The following is a 21,553-nucleotide window of genomic DNA, read 5'->3' on the forward strand; positions in this document are numbered from 1 at the left end:
CAGTGAATATAAAGGGGATTTGGGCTAAAGAAAATTGGGAGATGGCCCTAAAAAATGATTCAACGGCTTTTTTTCTCTTTTGGCCAGCTCACCATGGGACTGTTTCTGAGGAGTATCTACCACTGATAACCATTTGGTTTGATATTAATGGCTTTACAAAGAGACCAGATGGCTGGGAGAGGGAGAAAATGGTAAATATGAGCCCACAGCAATGTCAGAAGGTTACCAGTTTGTAGCACTCTCTGTGAGCTAGTTCATATAATAAATACCTTTAAAATAAATAACTACAGGCTTAGGGGACAAGGGTAAAACTGTCTAACCAGGTGTTGGAATTCATTTAGGAAAGAGCCAGCAGTTTTCATTTAACCTCTTGAAAAGATTTATGCATGGCCTTTCCAACCACAAAATAAACACAACCACAGGACAAATTACTCTTGAATGTTTCAGAAGATAGAACTATAACCACAGCAACAATAGAACTTATGCAGAGATTAAAGTTTAAGAAGCTTTAAAATATTTTTAGTTCTTTTCATCTGCAAGTGTTTAGACTACCTTCAGAGAAGCTTTTCAACAGTTTCCTCACTGGAAAGAGTTGAGAAGTTTTATAAAGCCAAGGTTACTGGGGTGATTTGGTTTTTAAATTTCCTTTAAAAGAGAGGGAGAGAAGAAACCAAGTACCGGCTGCAAACACTTGTCCACCAAAGAGGACTGAAATAACAGAAACTGAGTTTTGTGGAGAAATAGTAGATAGATCTGACTATAGAGGTCAGATCTTTCGTCCTCATTTCTAGAAATCAAGCTTGTTTGTTTGGTGTACCTTGGAGAAATACGTACTTTCAAACGGACTGCCCACGAGTCTCCTTAGCAGCCGAGCAAGTCCAGTGGCCCTCAGCCAAGTAACCCAAGGAGTACTTCAAAGTCAACCGGAAGCTACCCATGAAACCTCATACAAAGTCCTGTAATAGGAAGTCACAAAAATATAAGAGAAAATGCACCTGCTTAAATGTAAGGACAGTAGCAGCCCTTGAGTTATTTAATAGCAAGTATGTAACAGAGAGAAAGAAGTACATGCAGAACAGTCCTTGAACCTGAGTCCAGTTTAGAAATCCATACCTTTGGTTAATATTTCTGAAGGACTGAGGATCCTACAAAGAAGCAAAAATTTCACGGAGAAGAGGCAGTATCATTGTGTCAATGGAATTAGCTGGAAACTTTCTGGGGTAAGAAATCAGAGGCTGTCATTTCCCCTCTCCTGTGTTCTTTTAGGCAAAATGAACAGTGGTGAGTGGTTCCAGTGGGCAGCTTTGGCTGGAATTGGTATTCTAGAAGACAGTCAATGCTCATTCAAAAGCCCCTGCCTTTAAACTGTTGCCCTCCTGATTTTTTCTGCCAAACTAAAGATATAATGGGCTGCTGAGAAGGGTCTCGCAGAGCACAGGACTGACACTGAAGCTAAGGCTTTTCCCTCCAGGGTGCTGGTCACTCACTGGGCAAGGCTGGGATAGTGAGTCTTCCTGTGCCTCAGTCTCCCTGTGCCAACATCCTGGGCTGTTCCAGGAGAGGACCAGAGAAGTTAATCTCCAAGGTTCTCTCCAGTACTGAACTTCTGGGTCAAAGAAAAGGGGAGATAGGTGCCAACAGGAGAGGAGGCATTTCTGACCTGGCTTAAGCCTGTGAGCACTGTGACGGGAGCCATTGGTACAGATTTTTCAATGGGAGGGCACATAACACCCTAAAAACAGGAAGATTTCACTGTAATAGGACAAGTGCCTTGAGCCCAAGACTCTCTTACAGAATGGTTTCTTGTCCTACCTGAAAGCCTCTTCAAGTGGCCCAGAGGAGAGGTAAAGGCATTTATTAGGGAGCACATGCTGCAGGTCACAGTAGAGAAGGTTGTAACAGCATCAGGTACACTATGCAGGTAGATCAGTGAAGTGTGGCTCCTCTCCAGGCACCAACCACATCAAAACCTGCTCAGGATTATGCTGGATGATTTTGCAATTGTTTGTTTAAACAACAAACCAACGTGATTCCCACACTTGTGCATGTCTTTTACTGTCAGCAAAGTCAAGTCCTGACCTGTTTGCACCAAACCCTCAGCCAAGGTCTTCAAGACTGTAACTTCCTACACCTCCCTACATCTTAAATTGTGAGAAGGGGGAGGAGGGGTGCACATCTGCCTTGTTTGTTTGTTTGGTTTTGTTTCGTTTTGCCCCAGCTCAGAGGCTATTTAAGTATGGAAAGGGTGCAGCAGGAAGTCGAGTTACCCAGAATTTGCTAAAGCGATGTTTGGCTCTAAAGTAAGGAAAATACGAGAGACTTTGAAGTTGGTAATGAAGCGGGCTCTCGACCACGTACGCCCTGCTACAATGTCCAGACAGCGCTAGGCAGTGAACCGCGCGTTGAGGGGAGGCTGTGGATTCTCGGCTTTAGTTAGGAAAACGGGGGTGGAGGGGTGGGAGGGATGGCGAAGCAGGCTGCAGACTGCAGAGTGACTCACACAAGCCCTCAGGTGAGCATTTCTCCTGATGCTCTCAGCTACCGGCCTTGAGAACTCCAGGAGGGAACGACGTGAAACGGGGAGATGAAAAGTGCTGCTCCAGGCGCCCCCCCCCCCCCCCCTTTAAGAAGTAACTGCTGTCCGGGTCATTTCTTTGTAGTAGGGGTGGGGTGTACAGCCCTCCTAGGCTAAACCACGTTAGAGACAGAACGACGCGTTCCGGTGAGGTGTGTCCCCACCCCCGCGATCTGTCAGGGCTGTCCCTTTGAAGGCGATTTTCAAAACCGCCGCCGAGCCTCCTCCGCTGGTTCCTGGGAGCCTCCGGGCCAGGAGGGCGCGTCATCGTCCTCCGCCGCCCCGTCCCCGGGCCCCGCGGAAAGTTGCCGTGAGAACCGCCGGGCAGGCCCGGAGGCCGGAGGACGCGCGGCTCTGCGGTGGGACCCTTCGGCGCGCCCGGCCAGGAGACCGGGGACCCGCGCGACCGTGCGCCCGCGGAAGGGGACAGCCCCGCGCGCAGAGGTGCCGGGCCGGCCGCGCCCGGGATCTCCGTCCCCCCGCACGACCCGTCCGCCCGCGGCCTCGCTCACCGCCGCCGCTCCTTCCCTCCCCGCAGGCGCGCCGAGACCATGTCGGCGGAGACCGCGAGCGGCCCCACCGAGGACCAGGTGGAGATCCTGGAGTACAACTTCAACAAGGTCAACAAGCACCCGGACCCAACCACGCTGTGCCTCATCGCGGCCGAGGCCGGCCTTTCCGAGGAGGAGACCCAGGTGAGCCCCGCACGCGCCCCGACCCCCTGCCCGCCGCGGCCGTCTCGCGAATGCGGGGTCCCCCTCGCGCTCGACTCCCACCTCGCCGCCCTCCCCCTATCTTCCGTCGCTTCTGCCGGCACCCCGGGAGTTCAAACCCCGCTGCGCTCCACCGCCGCATCCCAGCTTCCCGGCTCCGAGGGCGCCCCGTCTGCCCCCCAGTCCCAGCTCCCCCAGGAACCATTCAGAAACCTCACGATCACCCTTCCTTCTCCGTGAGTTTCCACTCTCCCCACAGCCCGGGAGAAACGCGCTGTTCTCTCTCCAGGTTAGGAGCTGCGTCCCTGGTCCACTCTCACCGCCACCCCCCCTACCCGGCACCGCCACTCAACTTCTCCCCTGGGCTGTGGGCGCAACTTTCGGAAGAGGTGCCTGCTTGCGCTCTCTGAGCCCAGCGCCCTCAAATCTATTCTCGGCCAGAGTCTCAAAGCTGGAAGGCACCTTAAACGATCAGCTATAAACTCCGTCCTGGCTTTGGCAACCCAGGAAACTAAGGCCAAGAGGGAGAGAACCGCCAGGATGGCAAGGGTCTTTAAGCTTGCTCTTTCTACCCGGTCACATTGCAGCTTCCCCTTAGCTGCAGAGCTAACATTGCATATATCGAGGGAGATTTCACATTTTAAAACATTCCAGTCTTTTTTCTGGAGTTTTCCAAGAAGGTAAGCATCTGACATCACGACTGAAGGGAGTGGAAGCAGATGTCCCCTTAAGTGCATTAGATTGATGTATCTATTTTTAAAAGCACCTGTGTTATTGGGAAATTTGTTTAGGGTAGATGGTGAATGCAACAATGCCCATGATTATTAACCTTCAGGTGCAATGTTGACCCCTTCAGCTGCCTGTTTTTTAAAACCCTGTCCAGAGTTTATCTGACTTCTATTTTCCCTTTGGTCATGGAAAGACAATTAGTTATGCATGAAGATACTACTACTTGGAACCACTCTAGCATCTCTCCCACAGGAGCCCAAAGCACTTCCACACTCCTAGTCTCAACTCTAGAGACATTCTCATTCTTCCCATTTTATAGATTAGAGCATCAAGCACTTTTACCTCTCCTCATCTCGAACCATACTTAGGTGAGGCTTTAAAGCTTGTAAAGGGTGCTTCAGTGTATCGTCAAACCAAGACCCTGGACCCCAAGTCTAAAATGACTTTTACTAATTAAGCCAGATGCACTTTGGAGAAATTGCCCATAGAAAACCCTGCTGTTCCTAGGTCAGATAGAAAGTCAAGTGTATCTGTTTTTAGCAAAGGGAATAGCTGTCTGACTAACCAGAACTTAATGGAAGGTGACTTACTGTAACCCAAGTCTAACAGTTCATGTTTCTTGGAACCCCCTGAGGAGGCAGCCTGCTGAAGCTTTATCATTTAAAATCCCACACTATATGTAGAAAAAAAGAGTGATCACAGAGATAAGAACTCATCTATTAAAAAGAAGGCTGCAGATTTATTGTGGGCACTGTACCAACTAGGGGTCTGAGCTCTTCTCAGTCTCTAATTCCACCACAGATCACCCTTACCTGTAAGGCAGAATAATTATGTTGTCCTTTGTGATGACTGATACTTGCCAGGTATTGTTCCGGTCACCCTCCAAGTATTAAATCACTTGTCACAACAGTGCTATATGGTAGGTACTATTAGCTCAGTTGGACAGATAAGAGAACCAAGGCACAGAAAGGTTAAGAAACTGGCCCAAGGCCACAACTAGGAAGTAACTAGAATTTGAACCATGGCAGTCTGAGTCACAATCCAGACTCCTGACTACCTTGTTGTCTTGAGAGAGAGAGAGAGAGAGAGAGAGAGAGAGAGAGAGGAGAACCAACTTGGAGAGGGAGGGGAGGACTGAAAATTCAATTTACATTGTATTTCTTGCCAGGGGGGTGGGGTGGGGTGGGGTGTGGGAAACCATACATTACACCACAGTCATCCTGGCTATGTTCAATCTTTTCTTGAGATTCACCTTATATGAAAGAACTGAAATGAAATCAGGTGAGGGGCAGGAAGAAAGAAAGGGCACCTGATTCTTTCTGTGATTGAGGTCAATTCAGACTTGTGATGGAAGGTTCACCTGCCCCCTTGGGCAGCTTTTCTCCATTGCCTCTCTTCTGCCCTCCTCAGATGAGCAAATGGCAGATGCAACCCTGAAATGAATGGGTGTGAGGTGAGTCACCTCAGAGCAGAGCCTCTGGCTTCCTTTTCCTGCCATGGGGCCACCACCTTCTTCCTCCCTGAGGCTGCCACAGCTCTGCTTGCCCCACCCCCTCCCCCCCCCAACAGCCTTCCTGTGTAGATGCACAAAGCATCTGAGACCCCAGAGCTCAGAGGGAGATAAAATTTAGCAAGTTCAGGGGAAGAGTCATCCTCGGGGTGTCTGCCCTCTGTCACTCCTTCCTTGGTTGGGTCTCATTTTCCAACTTCCCATCCTTTCCACCCAAACTCTTTCCCAGCTCACCCCCCCCCCCCCCCGTGTGCACTGGTTGGTAAGAATGGTTTCTTCTTTAATCTTCTCAAACAACACTTATACTTTGAAAAGTGTCTTCTGGAGATATAATGCTGAATGGTGAACTTCCAGGTGTATATAAAATTATTTTTATTTCTGGAAGGTTTTGCAGCGACTCTTTAAATAACTCCATGAAGGCCAGGGTCTACTGGGCTTACATATAAGCTGTGTCTGGTATCAACACATCCCCTATTTCTATTCTTTATCTGTATTGCCCCTTTCCACAGGGAAAGATCACCAAAGCCAAAATAATATTTATTTCTCATGCCTGATCCCTCACCCCTAACACCACCCACCTCCAGAATTGGAATCATATTCTTCAATTTCATAGAACAAGTACTACTTTAGTAGAAGACAAAGAAGCATGAGATGCTTCTGTGAGATAGTTAACTAAAGCTGATTCACATTGCTAATACTTTGGCAGGGGCAAGAGGGACTAGAAGTTTGAACCATTCTCTGGGGGCTCTGATGACCTCTGTATGACTGTCCCATCCTAGGACAATGTTCTCTGCTATGGGGAGATACCTGTAGGAATGGAGAGTGAGGTGAATGGTGCTCTGATGTTTAACTTTTTAAGTTGCATTTGCTGGGATCCTAGGATCGGTTTTTCTCATGACAGTAAAAAGATATCTCCTACATTTAAATTAGATAAACCTTACAGAATCCTAACCCCTGTGCCTCTCTTATTTTTAAGTCAGTGTGAGAAGGGGCTGGGAAAGCTCTTCTATCAGTCCCGTGGGAGGTCGGGAAGATCTGCCATTTTCTATTATCACTGATTCAAGCTAGTGTAGTTGGCGTTGGTTCTTAGAGAGGTTTCCAGTATTTTTTATCTCCTCTTAATGCCCTGGGACTATTCCCAGAACTCAGTGGTTTTAGTTGTTGGCCATTTTATCAGTGGAATAAAAACCTCTAAAGGTCTCCCCGTGAAAAGAAGAAAATGTTAGTTACTAGAGAAAAGGACAGGAACAATATTATTTTGCCTCAACCCCTCCCAATCACAGTGTCTAATTATCATCTCTTCACTCAGAGTAAATAAATCTCCATCAATGGGGTGAGGTAATGAGGGCATTCATTTATAAGCCAGTGAGGGATGAATGTCTTTCCCAGGGGATGACTGAAACAAGGAAGAGAAGGATAAAGCCAGGTGGAAAATTAGTATTGATGCGAGTGAGATGTGATAAGGTTCAGCTCTTAAGGGGAAAAGAAGCAAGCAAGGTGTTTAGTGGTTTTTGTTGGAGAGCAGCTGGCTTGCTAAATTATAATAAACATACTTGATTTAAAATATAAAATCTTTAGAAAAGCGTTGGGCTTTTCTTGAACCTCGTCCCATCCCCCAACACTAGGGTTCACTTTGTTAGGCATTTGGATGCCAACTCTACAATTGACAAATGTGGTCCTTGCTGAAGTTATTTTTGGTAACTGTACATTAATATTCATTACTAGTAGAAAGGTATGGGTGGCTCTTCTGAATAAGGCCAGCTCAATCATTTTGTCTTAAATGAATCCTGATAGAAAATGAAACTTTCCTCCTCCAAGTTTTAATTAGTCAGTCTTGAAAACGTGGCCATTTATTCAGCCCTAGTAACTGGAAATCCTATTGAATCAGACCTTGTAGCCTCCAAACCCCCACAGAGCTACCTCATTAGTGAAACTAGAGCCATGCTGCTCCCACATCAGATTCCAGAGTTAACTAAACACACGCAGATTACAGAAGAAAATGCACCTACCATTAGCGATAGAACTTTGGTTAAAGCCACCAAAGTTACATGAGTTCTCTTCTCCCTAAAGTTAGTGATCTCCAGGAACAGAAAATGGCACCTGGAGAGCAACCTTCAAAGAGAAGTCTCCCCTACAGGTAGTCTGCTGCCCCTGGTTTTAGATTACTTTTCCCTGCTGCCACCCCACAGTACAAAGTATAAGACAACTGGTCTTGACGGCCTTGTAAGGCATTTTAGTGTGTAAACTCTGTTGTACAGTTAGGGCAAGTTATAAGTATGGTCCCATGCTCTTCAGCCAGCTTAGCTTTAGTGCAGAGCCCTAAATGGTTCTGTGGCCCCACTCTCTCTAGCTCTACAGGCCTTGACACCTAGAAGCACTCCTTCCCCAGTGGTTCTCACCCTTTCTTCTGATCTTGGGCTTATGCTGAACTGCCTTTCAGTTCCCTAGATCTCTGCGGAAATGAGACCTTCCCCAGCATGACCCTAGAGCCCACCCTATTTGTCCTGAGGTTGAATCTGCATCTGGCCATACTAAGTCTGAGCCCTCTGGATATTTCTTACCATACCATCTCCATCAGCACAGCACAGGTCTGGTGTCCATCCTATAGCTGTGTTCTTTCTGCTTCTTTTCTGTGCCTTCATGTGCTTACCTCTAGAATAGGTGAATTTAAAAAACCCCAGAAGGGACAGTAAAGACCCTCTAAGCTTTCCTCTCTAGTTGAACTGACTGGCACTGTTTCTAAGGAGCTTCCTCAAGTTCTCATAGCCAGTTGATCACTATAGAGCTTCCTATTGGTAGGACTTGGGACTACAGAGCCCCCAGTGGTCACCTACCCAAGCAACTTGCCTGTTTATACCAGCGTGACATGAAAATATCATCATTCTCAATGTATGCCATGATGTGTGAAAGGCTGGGAAACAGAAGAATAAAGCCTGGCGGTCTGACTTCCCACAGGACCCTCTGATTCATCCTCTCCCATGAGGATCAGTACATGCTGCTTGTTTCCTCACTAGTTCCTCTTCAACGTTGTTTTTTCAGAAATCCCAGTTTCCTCCTGGACAACCTGATCCGTACCCTAGCCTATTCCCAACCCTTATCTCCTCTTATCTCCTTTTCTTCTCTTTGCAGAACCCTCCACCCCTCAGTAGCATAATAAAAGGCAGCCCCACAACATAAGAAAGTGTTTTAGGGGCACCTGGGTGGTTCAGTCGGTTAAACGTCCGACTTTGGCTTAGGTCATGATCTCACGGTTTGTGAGTTTGAGCCCCGCATCGGGCTCTGTGCTGATAGCTCAGAGCCTGGACCTTGCTTCAGATTCTGTGTCTCCCTCTCTGTCTGTCTCTCCCCTACTCACACTCTGTCTCTGTCTCTCAAAAAATAAACATTAAAAAAATTTATTTAAGTGTTTTAGCCCTCACAGGGTATCATGTCTAGAAGCATCCCATCTGGGGCCTTCCCTAAATCCATGGTCTCTTGTGTGAGATGAGAATATCTGGGTCACACAGAGCTAGAAGATTCTGAGTAAGCTGGGAGGGCCCACTCTACTCTCACTGCTCAGCAGCCCTGCAGCAGGAAAGTTTGGGCTAATCTATTCCATGGATCCCCAAGAAGTGCCCTGAGGTTGCCCAGTACTCTGCTTTCCATTCATTTTATTTAACCAGTACTTACTAAGCACCTCTAATGACCAGGGTCCTTGATGACATCACCACACATGGCTGAGATATAGTGGCTATAGAGATTTATCTGGGGCATCAAGGAGATGCTTCAATTTCTTTCTTTCATTCAAGAAACACTAATTAATCTCTGTTAAGCCCTTGTGCTAAGGGCCTAAGTATGCAATCGATGATAAGATGAATACAGTCTCTGCTTTCATGGATCTTCTAGAAGGAAATGTAGACTGCAAACAAGTGAATAAACATAGTAATTCCAGATATTAAAAATTCTGTGAAGGTAACAAAGTATTAAAATAGAGAATAAGGAGATGAGTGGAGAACCCATTTTAGATCAGGTGGTTAGGGAAGCCTTTGTCGAGCAGGTTCTATTTAAATAGAGACCTGAGGATGAGAGGGAGATCATCAGGTAAAGCATGAAGATAGAACATGCTAAGCATAGGAAATGGCATGTGCAAAGGTCCCAAAGCAGGGAAGACAAGTATCACAATGAGAAAAACCATTCCCATGGACACATTCCTTGCTCCTCCTTTCCAGCTAGACCACAGAGGCTACCTTGTAGAAAGGGAAGGGATGTTTCACTTGTTTAGTATGTGACAAGTAATTTTATACATTTCCCTCCTCCAGAAATGGTTTAAGCAGCGCCTGGCTCAGTGGCGGCGGTCAGAAGGCCTACCCTCAGAGTGCAGATCCGTGACAGACTAAGGAGATGGTGGGCACCAGCAGCTTCCCTCTAAGAAGACCATCTGCTGTTTCTCTCCTCAGCTTAACCAAGCTTTTTTGGTTTTTCAGTGTAGTGCTGTGTGTTCCATTGTTAGCTGTCCTGCTATTTAACACAGTGTTGTATTTTTTAAATGTACATAACTAGAAAAGAAAATAACAATAGGAAGCTATATGTAGCTTCTGTGTAAAGAAGTGTCTTGGCTGGAAAGTGGTGGGGCTTGCATTTCCCTTTGGGTCTTGATGATAGATGGTGTGAAAATCATTTGGTTTGCTTCCGACCATCACCTCCCAGTACCAATTTATTTTTGCCATCCATTTCAGAGTAGGCAAGGCCTCTGTTGAAAAGATAACATGACCAAGGAGGGGGAGCATTTCCTTCCAATTCTACTTTCCTAAGTGGTTTTCCTTATGTTGCATTTAATACATTGAAATTAAGTGAGAATACAGAGGGAGATTTGAGTCATTTGGATTTCATAAAGCACTTCCTTGGATTATAGCTGCATTAACTTGGAAAGAACCCAGTTAGGCTGGAAGACAGAAACTCCACCTGGCAGAAGATCAAGTAAGAAAAAAATCCACAAAAGTCTTGAATTTACCTTATTTAAATGCATTTGTTAAATGTATTTTACTAAACAAAATGAACTGCTTTTTGTCTCTGAAATGATATTCTAAATAAAAGCCTTTTTGTTGAAAATGCATTGAGTCCTCTCCAGATTTTTAACCAAATAAGCATATCAAAGAGAAACAGAATAGCTCCAACACAGGAGCAGACTGACAAAAGAGCTGTCATTTTCTAAGTCCTTGCTACTCAAAATGTGGTCCAGGCCTGGCATCATCAGCATTAGCTGCAAGCTTCTGAGAAATGCAGAATCTTAGACTTCATTCCAGACCTACTGAATCTGGACCCGCATTTTTAACAAGGTCCCCAAGTGGTGTATATGCACACGTGAGGGTGAGCAGCACATTCTCTCACAGACCCTACAGGCAATTTGTGTCCATTTTCTATTACAGCACATTAAATACCTAAATAGTCTATCAGTTAAGAGTGTATTTGATTACATGGACCAGTAACTCAATTACGATGTATTAACCAAATAGGCTTTTTTATTTAATTGATTACATGATTGTTTTTATATGGGACAGCAGCAGGTAAGTGACTCCCTGATGTTGTCAAGGACCTATGGTCATTCTTTCTTCCTAGTTTGTCATCTTTAACATGTAGCTTTTGTGTTCATGGATACCAGGTGGATGGTTGGCCATTGAGTCTGCATTTCAAACAAAAAAAAAAAAAAGGAGGGGGAGGGGCAAATGCCAGCTAAGTCTCTGCCCTTTACAAAAGGTTTCTTGGAGGCCCCCACTTAGCAACTTTCACCTACATCTCATTGGCCAGAATTGAGTCACATGGCCATGCCTAAATGCAAGGGAGGCTAGGAAAGTGAACACTTTTAACTAGGCATATTGCTGCCTTGAACAAAACAAGGTTAGAAAGAAGGTTAGAAAGAAGGAGAGGGTAGATATTGGAAAGACCACTAGCAGGGTCGGCCAACCCAACCTGGAGTGACAGTAGTCTACACTTCTGAACTCTTACCCACAATGCAGGCACAATTTTTTTTCGATCTTTAAAATAAAGAGCCCAGAATAAGAAACACTAACAGTCATTCAATATACAAATGTTTACAAGATCCCATTAAACGTCCTTGGCAAGCTTCCTCTCCCTTTACCTTAAGACATTTCTTCTGTAAACAACACACAGCAACCCAGGGTCTGAAAGAATAGCCTCATCTGGCATGTTCCCCTGCAACCTAATTAGTGGTGCCCTCAGCATCTCTCAGCACCAGGGCTGGATGCTGACATCACTTTCTGGAAAGAATAAAAGGAGAAGGTGGAGATGAGGCAAGGATGTGTGCACATAATAAATACCTGCATAGAGAGAACTTTCTTTACTTTCACAGACAGTGGCTAACAGAGAGGAAAAAAATGACTCTGGGCAAAGCAGATGCAGAGCATAGTGATTTACCCATGTCAGGTCCCGAAAGAGACACTAAACCATGTCTAAGACCCACGTCAGAAGTCTTTCTAGCACACCAGAGACATGATTCAAGAACAATGCACCCAAGACAAGAGGTGTTAACCAGTTGGGCAGAGAGTATACCTTGGCACCAAGAAGCACCATTTGTGACAGAGGATCACTTCCTGTGTTCACCAGGCCCAAGAGTCAAGAATGGCACATGCTGGGAGAAAATGAAATTCTGTGTCCTTTTAATTAATTAACTAGTTTGTTTAAACAAGTGCCAAGTTTTTTATTTACTCATTTCTTGCATTTGAAGTACTCCTTAATGGTATCCTTGGCTTGAGAGTCTTTGCCGTAGTCCTGAGCTACCACACAACTGCAACCAACCGTTTTCTGGTTTTCCCTCTCCAACAGTTTTATAGAGGCCTACCCATTCCCTTAGTTTTGTGTTGTCATCAACCTTAATTAGGTGGATTTGGTGTTCAGCACAAAGGGCCTCCACCAACTTGACATACATTGGCTCATCACAGTTGGATGCAAGCACACCAGATGGGCTTGGTGCTTGTCTAAGGCTTCGGCAGCTTGGGAATTCCCTGTGCTAGGCCATCATAGATGAGGCCAGTCTTCAGCACTTCTGGTAAAGCAGTATCAACCTCTATTATACCACCAGCTGCAATGCCTTCCTTGCCCCTGGTGGTGGGGAAGAGGTAGAGGTGAATCTTGAATGTACTAGAGCCTCTGCTTTGGAGGCTCAGCAGTGACAGGGAAAGTCAGTGCCCTTTTAAATACAGATTTGTTAATAATACTAACCTTCCTGAGTTTACTCTTTCAACTGTAATACAAGGATGGAAATACTCTGCTTCAAAAAAAGCATTTTGTAAATAGTAATAATAATTACTATTGCTATAAAGTGCTAACAAGAATGGGGCAAGGATCATTTTGATGCCTGAGAGAAGTCTTAATGAGAAAACCCAGACCTGTATGTGTCCCCTGTATGGGGACACCCAGGGCCACACACCAAAGTGATAACACCCACCCCAGACTGAGAAAAACTGCACAACCCCTCTTTCTTCACCTGGTGTCCCAGTTCTGCTATTGCATATAGTGTTGGCTGCTTAGACCAGTAATACTCCAAACACCTTTCTCTTTTGCCACCTTTCTCTGGCAAGGCTGTAGAGGCTGGAAAATTGAAATACTCATTTTTCTAACCTCACTTGGAGCTGTGGTGGTCATGTGATACCCTCTGGCCAGTGAGGCTTAGGATGAAGATTTGGGTGGGGTTGGGAAGGTGGGAAGCTTGTGGGAAGAGTTTTGCATTTCTTGGTAAAGAGCACAGGGGCAGCAGGCTCTGTTTTTCCTTGTTTGCCTTGAACCAATTTTAATTGTTAATTGTGGAAGTAGAGATAAGTAAAAAACAGAATCATATAATAAAACCAACAAAATCCATAAAATTTACCCATGATTCCTCTACCCAGAGGTAACCTCTTATTAACTTCAATATTATGGTATATTGAGGGGAGACATGTTTTTAACGTGGTTTTTTAAAAATTGTTTGTGGGGCGCCTGGGTGGCGCAGTCGGTTGAGCGTCCGACTTCAGCCAGGTCACGATCTCGCGGTCCGTGAGTTCGAGCCCCGCGTCAGGCTCTGGGCTGATGGCTCAGAGCCTGGAGCCTGTTTCCGATTCTGTGTCTCCCTCTCTCTCTGCCCCTCCCCCGTTCATGCTCTGTCTCTCTCTGTCCCCCCAAAAAATAAATAAACGTTGAAAAAAAAATGAAAAAAAATTGTTTGTTTGTTTGTTTGTTTTGAGAGAGAGAGAGAGAGAAAAAGGGCACCAGTAGGGGAGGGGCAGAGAGACAGACAGACATACAGACAGACAGACAGACAGATGGAGAGAATCCCAAGCTGGCTCCTCACTCACAGCACAGAGCCTGACATGGGGTTCAGACTCACAAACCATGAGATCATGACCTGAGCCGAAACCAAGAGTTGTCTGTTAACTGACTGAGCCACCTCAGCGCCCCAAGTTTTTGATGTTTTATATCAGAAGTTCCCAGGGTCACCTCCTTGGATGTGATTAATTTCCTAGAATAGTCCACAGAACTCAGGAAAACAGTTTACTCAATAGATGTCCAGTCTGTTGTAAAGAATATATCTCAGGAGCAGCCATATGGAGGATATAGAAGGTAGGGGTGCTGAGCTTCCATGACCATTCTGGGCACACTATACTTCCCAGCACCTCCACGTGGTCACCAATCCTGAAGCTCTGTGAATCCCGTACTTTTGGGATTTTATGGAGGCTTCACTATGTAGGCATGATTGATTAAATCATCAACCTTCAAGAAAGCTCCATTACACAAACGACCTTGCAATGGTGATCCTTTAGGGGATGAGGAAGGAGCTGCTTGAGCTGTGTTTTTGGCACACAGTGGACTGAAGAAACATTTGCTTCTATCTGCTCTCTTCTTCTTGAACCCCTTTACATTTGGGGAACTCCTCCTACTTCATATGGTCCTGGTAGACCAATTACTCACAGCACCACAGAATCCCCACTCTACTCAGAATCAGACATGTGACCCAGGTTGGCCAATCACAATGCCATACCCCGGTGCACACCGGGACCCAAACAAGGTATGGGCTCTTGACCTCATGTGGGCCAAAGTCCTTCACCAGAGTTTTCCCAATTGGATCTGGAGGGGTAGTTCTCTATTATGCTCTTGCATGGAGAGTTATGAGGATAGAGGCCTAGGGTTGCAAGCAGTCATCTACCCAACCATATGAGAAGGGCACTCTGTAGTGGAAGAGAATGAAACCAGGCAGAGATGGGAGTTTCAAAGAGAAGGCAAGAGGGAGATCAAGTCCTGAGGCCCTGGTTTCCCACTCTTCCCCTGGGCTACCCAGCCTTCCTGGCTCTGTGAACTAACGAATTCTCTTCTTGCAGTATATCTGTCATTTGCAGCAAAAAGAATCCTGACTAATGCCAGAGTGAAGAAAGGGAGAGAGGAGTGTATAGGAGAAGGAATATCTGCTACTAGAATAATCAAGAGTCCAGGAGAAACAGGAAATCAAAGTAAAAAACTAACCAGGAATATGTAGTCCAATAAACCTTGAAAATAATTGGGCAGAGTACCAGATTATTCTCAATTGATGGGGACTTGAGAAAAAAAAATAGTTTTGCACATTAAAGGACAAGATGACAAGTAGATAATTTATGGACATCAGAACATACCTTTTTGAACTAAGTGCAAATGTATATTAGACAGTAGTTTGTCACCTTCGTGGGGACAATTTGCTACTCTCTCTTAACCCTTGCCATCTCCACATAGAAATTTTGCTCCACATATTCCACTGTCCACTAAACGGTCATTTTAAAACCTGATACCAACTGTTCCAAATGTGTCCCTGTCCAAATTCAATGCCAAAGTAGCTAGTCATAACAATGGCAATAAGAAAAATAATTTGAAACTTCACATTCTTTTCCCATGATGGAAGTACTGAGAGGTAGTGAAGTGGACATAAGTCAGGCAAGGATCTGGGACATCAGCCACTGCTTATGTTGGCAAGGCAGCAGAATAAGATTTGGGGTTTTATGAAGCCTGGTGCTATGTTGTTGTGCTCTTCATAAACAATTATAGGCATGAAGAAGTATTGGTTTCTAGAGACCTTCTCCTTTCTCCTTCATCATCATTTGTATGCTTACAGATATTTAAGTGCTGCCACACTGGGGATGTGCTCCTATGAATATAATTTTCAGTGTGGGGGCACCTGGGTGGCTTAGTTGGTTAAGCATCCAACTCTTGATTTCAGCTCAGGTCATGGTCTCACAGTTCGTGGGTTCAAGCCCCATGTCGGGCTTTGTGCTGACAGCACAGAGCCTGCCTGCATGGGATTCTCTCTCTCTCCCTGTCTCTGCCCCCCACTCTCTCTCAAAATTAATAAATAAACTAAAAAAAATTTTTTAAAAGATTTCAGTGTAGCGGGGTACCTGGGTGGCTCAGTCGGTTGAGCATCTGACTTTGGCTCAGGGCTTAGGTCATAATCTCGCAGTTCATGGGTTTGAGCCCCGCGCCAGGCTCTGTGCTGACAGCTCAGAGCCTGGAGCAGCCTGCTTCAGATTCTGTGTCTCCCTCACTCTCTGCCCGTCTCTTGCTCACTCTCTGCCCGTCTCTTGCTCATTCTCTGTCTGTCTCTGTCTCTCAACAATATACAAATGTTAAATAAAATTTTTTAAATTTCATTGTGTCTTTTTATGAGTTTACCACCTTAACTTGGAAAAACATAAGAAACATTAGATTTGAATCTCAATTTATGTAACTCCTCCAACTACTTACATATAATGGCAAAATGACTCATAGTTCATATGACTCATTCTTAGAGTTCCAGATTAGCAATGCAGAAGGATTTTCCTATTCTTTCTTCCAGATGGAAGCTCCCCCTCCCCACTTGTTTCTTAAAAAGCTTTTTACATGGGAATTTGGCCTTGTCTGGGAGTGAAGAAGACAAATTTCTGGGACTAGTGACCCTAAGGATAAGAATCCTCTGGAGCATAGGAACTACGATCCAGAAGCCTAGAATTTTTTTAGGATACAGACTGTATATTCATGTATGAGAAGGCAAGTGCACATGTATACTTGTGTGGCTAGAAGAGAGTGTGGAGAATTCTGTGTGTCCCCTTCACCCTTCTCCCCTTCCAGTTTCATCTGAGGAGATGGACGCCCAGCTATAGATGAACTTTTCTCACCTCTCTTACTGTTAGGTTTTTTTAGCCATCCTCCAAGATGCCTCTAACACTTTCTGCCTCCTGGTATTCACTCCTTTGCATAGTCCCTTCCCACATTGTACCAGTGTTGGTCTGTGTGATGATGTGTCACTTCCGAGATTAGGTTAAAAGACACTGCAGCTTCTCTCTGTGTCTGTCTGTCTTTGGGATTATTTGCTCTGGGGGAAGCCAGCTGCCATGTGAAGCAGCCCTGTGGAGAGGCCCATATGGCAAGAAATTAAGGCCTCCTGACAACAGCAAGTGAGGACAGAGGTCTGCCAACAACTATGTGAGTGAGCTTGGAAGTGCATCCACCAGCCCCTTTCGAGCCTTCAGATAACAGCAGCCCTTAAAATATAACTACCCAGCTAAGCTGCCCCTGAAAACTATTTGTTGTTCTAAAATGCTAATATTTTGGATCATTGGTTTTGCAGCAACAGATAACTAAAGCACTAGGTATGCCAAAGGAAGTGATGTGTGCTATTTCTGGTTAATGCCTCTAAAAATAATATGTGTGCCCTCTTGTTCTCTTCTCACTTCCCTGAACTAGAATGTCACTATGGTAATGAGCTGTCTCAGATTGTGTAGGTGGCAGCAGCACCTTAGAGTTTGGAAGGCAACAAAACAAAAGGAGCCTGAGTCTCCATATTACTCAAAAATACCTGGTACAGCTGCATTAACAATCAACCTCCAATCTCAGTGGCTTAAAAGCAGTGTTTTATTTCTCACTCCCACAAATATGCTACAGCTCTGAGAAGTTTTTCAGGATGGCTGTCCTTCATATTAATAATGCTTCCATGCAAATTTCAGTGACAGGGAAAACATGGGCAAGTAAATGACTCTGGCACATCCCACACTTACATTTCACTGACCAAAGTAAGTTGCATGACACCATCTAACCCCAAGGGGGCAGAGAAGTACAATCCTCCCTTATTTCCAGAGAAAGGAGGCTGGGAATATTTTTTCAACAGAACTAATATCTACCAAAGCCCTCAACACCATCAATCACATCAGCCCTGGACTCCTATCCAGGAAGGAGCCTAATAGAGAAATAAACATTTGTTTGGTTAAGTTGCAGTGTTTGGGGATCTCTTATTGCAGAGCCTAGGCAATATCCTAAACATAAAAGCATATAGCTATTAAAGAATGGATCTAGGACCTGCCTACATATTAACTGGTTCTAAAGTTATTGACAAGGAAAATGAAGGCACACAAATGGGTAGCCCTATTTGCTCTTCCAGATCTACTGTCCATCCTTTTCTACCTTATTCTGTGGCCAAGGAGGGTGACATTCACCAACTGTCTCACCCAAGCTCCTTTGCCTCTGACTATTGGTTGAGTTTAGCCAATGATAGTCACTAGTAGGAAGATCAGAGTATAAGAGTAGAGTAATGTCAGGGTATTTTTTCCCTATATATCCAGAGTCACAGTTTGACAGTGACTATGTTCTTCTAGCAAAGGCCACAGCTGCTGGCAGGAGGCTCTCTCCAAAGCTATCAATCTCTCCAGTTTCCAATAACGTCTCTCTCCCTTTGACTCATTTGACCCCTAGAAATAGTGTTATTAGCCTTAATGTTTCACTGCCCCTTGTTGGTTTCTCTTGATACTCTCACATCTTTGTAGAACCCTTTCATTAATCATCTGCAATAACTTCTGCCATCTTTTTCCTGCCAGTACCCCAACCAATACAATACATTTTTCCCTCAAATTATAGCTATTAGTCAAAACAGCCAATGACATAAGAAATGGACAGACATGAAAGTCTCAAAAGGATGATTATCTTTTGGATCAGCGACATAATAGTCAAAGCAAACAGGCATTAGCACTCAAATCTTACAGTGCATGGGAAAGATAGCCCCTTTATTGACATCATCAACATAGTGAAAGCCAAGTGGCATCTTAAATATTTGTGACTATCCCAAATCATTCTAGCAAAAAGCTATGTGACATACTTATTCTAAAATTAAAGCTTATCCCCAAATATCTCCATTATTCATTTCAAATATCACTGACTTACCAACTTAATTCCTTAGTTGGAGTTCCATTGAGTTCAGCCAGGAAGCTCTGAATTAGAACATGGAATTTGCCAGGTTTCTGTTTCAACAAGATCCAGGGAGCCTCCAAAATCCCACAGGCCACAAAGAACACTGCTTGCAGCCCAACTTATTCCATGGTGAGAGAAGAAAATAAAGAGAGAGAGAGAGAGAGAGAGAGAGAGAGAGAGAGAGAGAGAAAGGGAGGGAGGGAGGGAGAGAGGAAGAGAAAGAGGGAAAGGGAAAAGGAAGGAAGGAAGGAAGGAAGGGAGGGAGGGAGGGAGGAGGAGAGAGAGAGAGAAAGGAAAAGGCACAAAGAAAGAGGAAGAGAAGAAGGAAGGAAGAAATCTGCCTATCAATTTCATCATCAGCAAATAAGGAGCTTCCTCTTCCAAATTAAAAAACCAACCCCTCCCCCCAAAAAAATCCTCTCATGTGCCCCATCTCAAGGGCACAAAGGTAGGGGACCTGGAAGAAAAAGTGGCTTTGCTTTCAAACACATCTACTTCCAATGGGGCATCTGCAGTGGCCAAAGGAGGAGCCAATAAGATTATGGAAGATGGTTTTTATTCAGAAAGAGATCTGGGATAGAAATTCCTCTATGATTGAACAACACAGTTGAGAAGAAAATGAAAAATATCAGATTCTTCATCCATTCATTAAATATTTTCCGGGGCGCCTGGGTGGCTCGGTCGGTTAAGCGACCAACTCTTCTTGATTTCAGCTTAAGTCATGATCTCACAGTTCATGGGATGGAGCCCCATGTTGGGCTCTGTGCTGACAGCAAGGAGCCTACTTGGGATTCTCTTTCCCTCTCTCTCTCTGCCCCTCCCCCATTTGCATGTGCACATGTTCTCTCTCTCTCTAAAAATAAATAAATAAACTTAAAAAAAACATTTTCCTATTCTAATCCAAAACAACGCCAACAAAATCATGTGTATTTCTTTAAATGCTTCTGGCTATAGGTGACTGAATATCCAGTTGAAAGTGGTTTATCAGGCTTTCTATTGTCTCGTATTAAAAAGGCAGGTGATTCCAGGTTTGCTTAATTCAATAGCTGAAGTTGGTTAGAGCTCTGGGTTATCCTCTCTTGGATCTTTTCTCCATCACCTCATGGTCCCAAGACACTGATCTAGTTCCAGGCATCACGTCCCACATAATATCATCCAAACGCAAGAAGGAAAAGCCCTGGTTTTCTCCTTAGACAACTCTCATTTTACTTTATCAGAGAGGAAAGCCTTTTCCCAGAAGCCCCCTATCCCCTCATTATCTAGAATTGGGCCACATGCTCCATGAACCCCATGCCTATAATTGGTGAAAACAGCACTTAGAACAAAATGACACATAGCAGGAGCTTATTAAATATTTGTTGAATGAATGAAAGGTGAACTGGATTACCATGGTTGCCTTAGACTAATTACAGTCCATCTCCTGGAATCCATTTTTGCAGCATACATTGTCACTTGATGGCTCAAGAAAAGTGTCATTTTCTTATCAAGGAAGAGGGAACGAATGACTCTTGGGCAGTAAGCCAATAGCGAATGCCACATTGGGCCATTTCTTCTTAAAGCAGAGAATAAGAGCAACCCAGGAAAGGGCTTATTATTTTCTAATGGTTACTTTGAAAAAAAAACAACTGTTTTTGGATTTAAACAAATCATTCATGCAAGGAGGTACCTCATTAGCAGAAAAGTTACCATATTCTAAAGGGAAATTGATTTTCTATTTTTTGCCCCACCTTAGGCCTCAATTCCTTCATCATATTCTCTCTTGGCCCACCCAAACCCAGGCTAGGTTAGGTGTATTTCCTGTGTATTATCAAGTACTGCTTACTTCCTCATAGTACAGCACTTACCACAACGATTATACTTCCTGTTTATTTTTCACCCCTGCAGTAGCAGCTATGATAGGTACACCAAACTCTGTTTCCTGTCTTTTGCACCCAGCTACATTTCCCAACCTCCTTTGCAGTTGGGTGTGGTCACTGACTCAGTCTGGTGGAGGCAATGTGGGTAAAGTGGTGTGAGCCACTTGCAGGCTTGGCCATAAAAATTAGCCATGTGATCTCCTAGTTCCTTCCCACCTGCTGGCTGAAGGGAGAGGGCTCTGTGGGCACAGAGGAATGTGGGACAAGGAATAGCTGCCTGGAGTGGAATACCTGTCCTCTTTCCAACCTGAATCAGACTGAGATGAAATACTGAAGAGTATGGTTTATTACTGTGCTAAAGCCACTAAGAATTAGGTGCTCATGAGTGTGTGTGTGCTTTTGTTACAGCACTTACCCCCCACCCCCGACAAATACAATTCCCCATTAGAATGAAAGCTTCTTGAAAATAGAAGCCTTTGCCATCTTGATTTCTTTGTTTGGCTCAAGAGGTGGGATGAAGCGGAGGGGGATGGGGAAAGATGAGGGGAAAGAGGTGGGATGAAGTGGGCTGTGATCCACAGGGAGGAGTTAGTGGCAGCGAGTCAGGTGGCTGAAGAGGGCCGGAGAAGGGCCTCCAGGGGCCTTGGGGGCAGAAGGTCAACGTGAGGTGGGAAGAGGAAGATAGCTTTGTGCAAGTCTCAGCTAGCTGGGGTAGAGGGGTGTTTGTCTCCTACTTTTTGCATGGACTTTGTATGCACTTTATATGGGTATTCCTTGGCCTAGAATAGCGTCTGTCACATAATTGGCACTTAGTACATTTTTAAATGAAATTAATATAATTCTTTTGACTTGTTATCAAGGGGCCACTATGTGCCAAAATTGCTTTAACTTTGTAATGTTATCTTGGTAATTTTTTGTATCTCCTCCTAGCTCAACATTGAAACTTAATGGTAAATCTCTTTAA

At 44.7% G+C, this 21,553-nt stretch overlaps 1 protein-coding gene and 1 pseudogene across 5 annotated transcripts in view; one reads left to right on the forward strand and one right to left on the reverse strand.

Moving 5' to 3' along the window:
* Window positions 1-10,619, forward strand: part of HOPX (HOP homeobox) — a 31,299-nt gene extending 20,680 nt beyond the window's left edge. For 2 of the 5 annotated variants that reach the window (XM_011281867.4, XM_019829461.2), the window contains exons 2-3: window positions 3,114-3,270; window positions 9,826-10,619. In XM_011281867.4, coding sequence (XP_011280169.1) covers window positions 3,127-3,270; window positions 9,826-9,903 — 222 coding nt within the window. In that variant the 5' untranslated portion in view covers window positions 3,114-3,126 and the 3' untranslated portion in view covers window positions 9,904-10,619. Of the gene's footprint in view, window positions 1-2,388; window positions 2,513-2,585; window positions 2,728-2,785; window positions 3,020-3,113; window positions 3,271-9,825 lie in introns of those variants that run through there. The other 3 variants (XM_011281869.4, XM_011281868.3, XM_045056327.1) reach the window with 3 other exon arrangements.
* A 1,544-nt stretch (window positions 10,620-12,163) lies between these two features.
* LOC101087226 lies at window positions 12,164-12,702 on the reverse strand (annotated as a pseudogene).
* Between the last annotated feature and the right edge of the window lie 8,851 nt (window positions 12,703-21,553).

Source organism: Felis catus, chromosome B1, assembly GCF_018350175.1.
Source record: "Felis catus isolate Fca126 chromosome B1, F.catus_Fca126_mat1.0, whole genome shotgun sequence".
Taxonomy (NCBI): Eukaryota; Metazoa; Chordata; class Mammalia; order Carnivora; family Felidae; genus Felis; species Felis catus.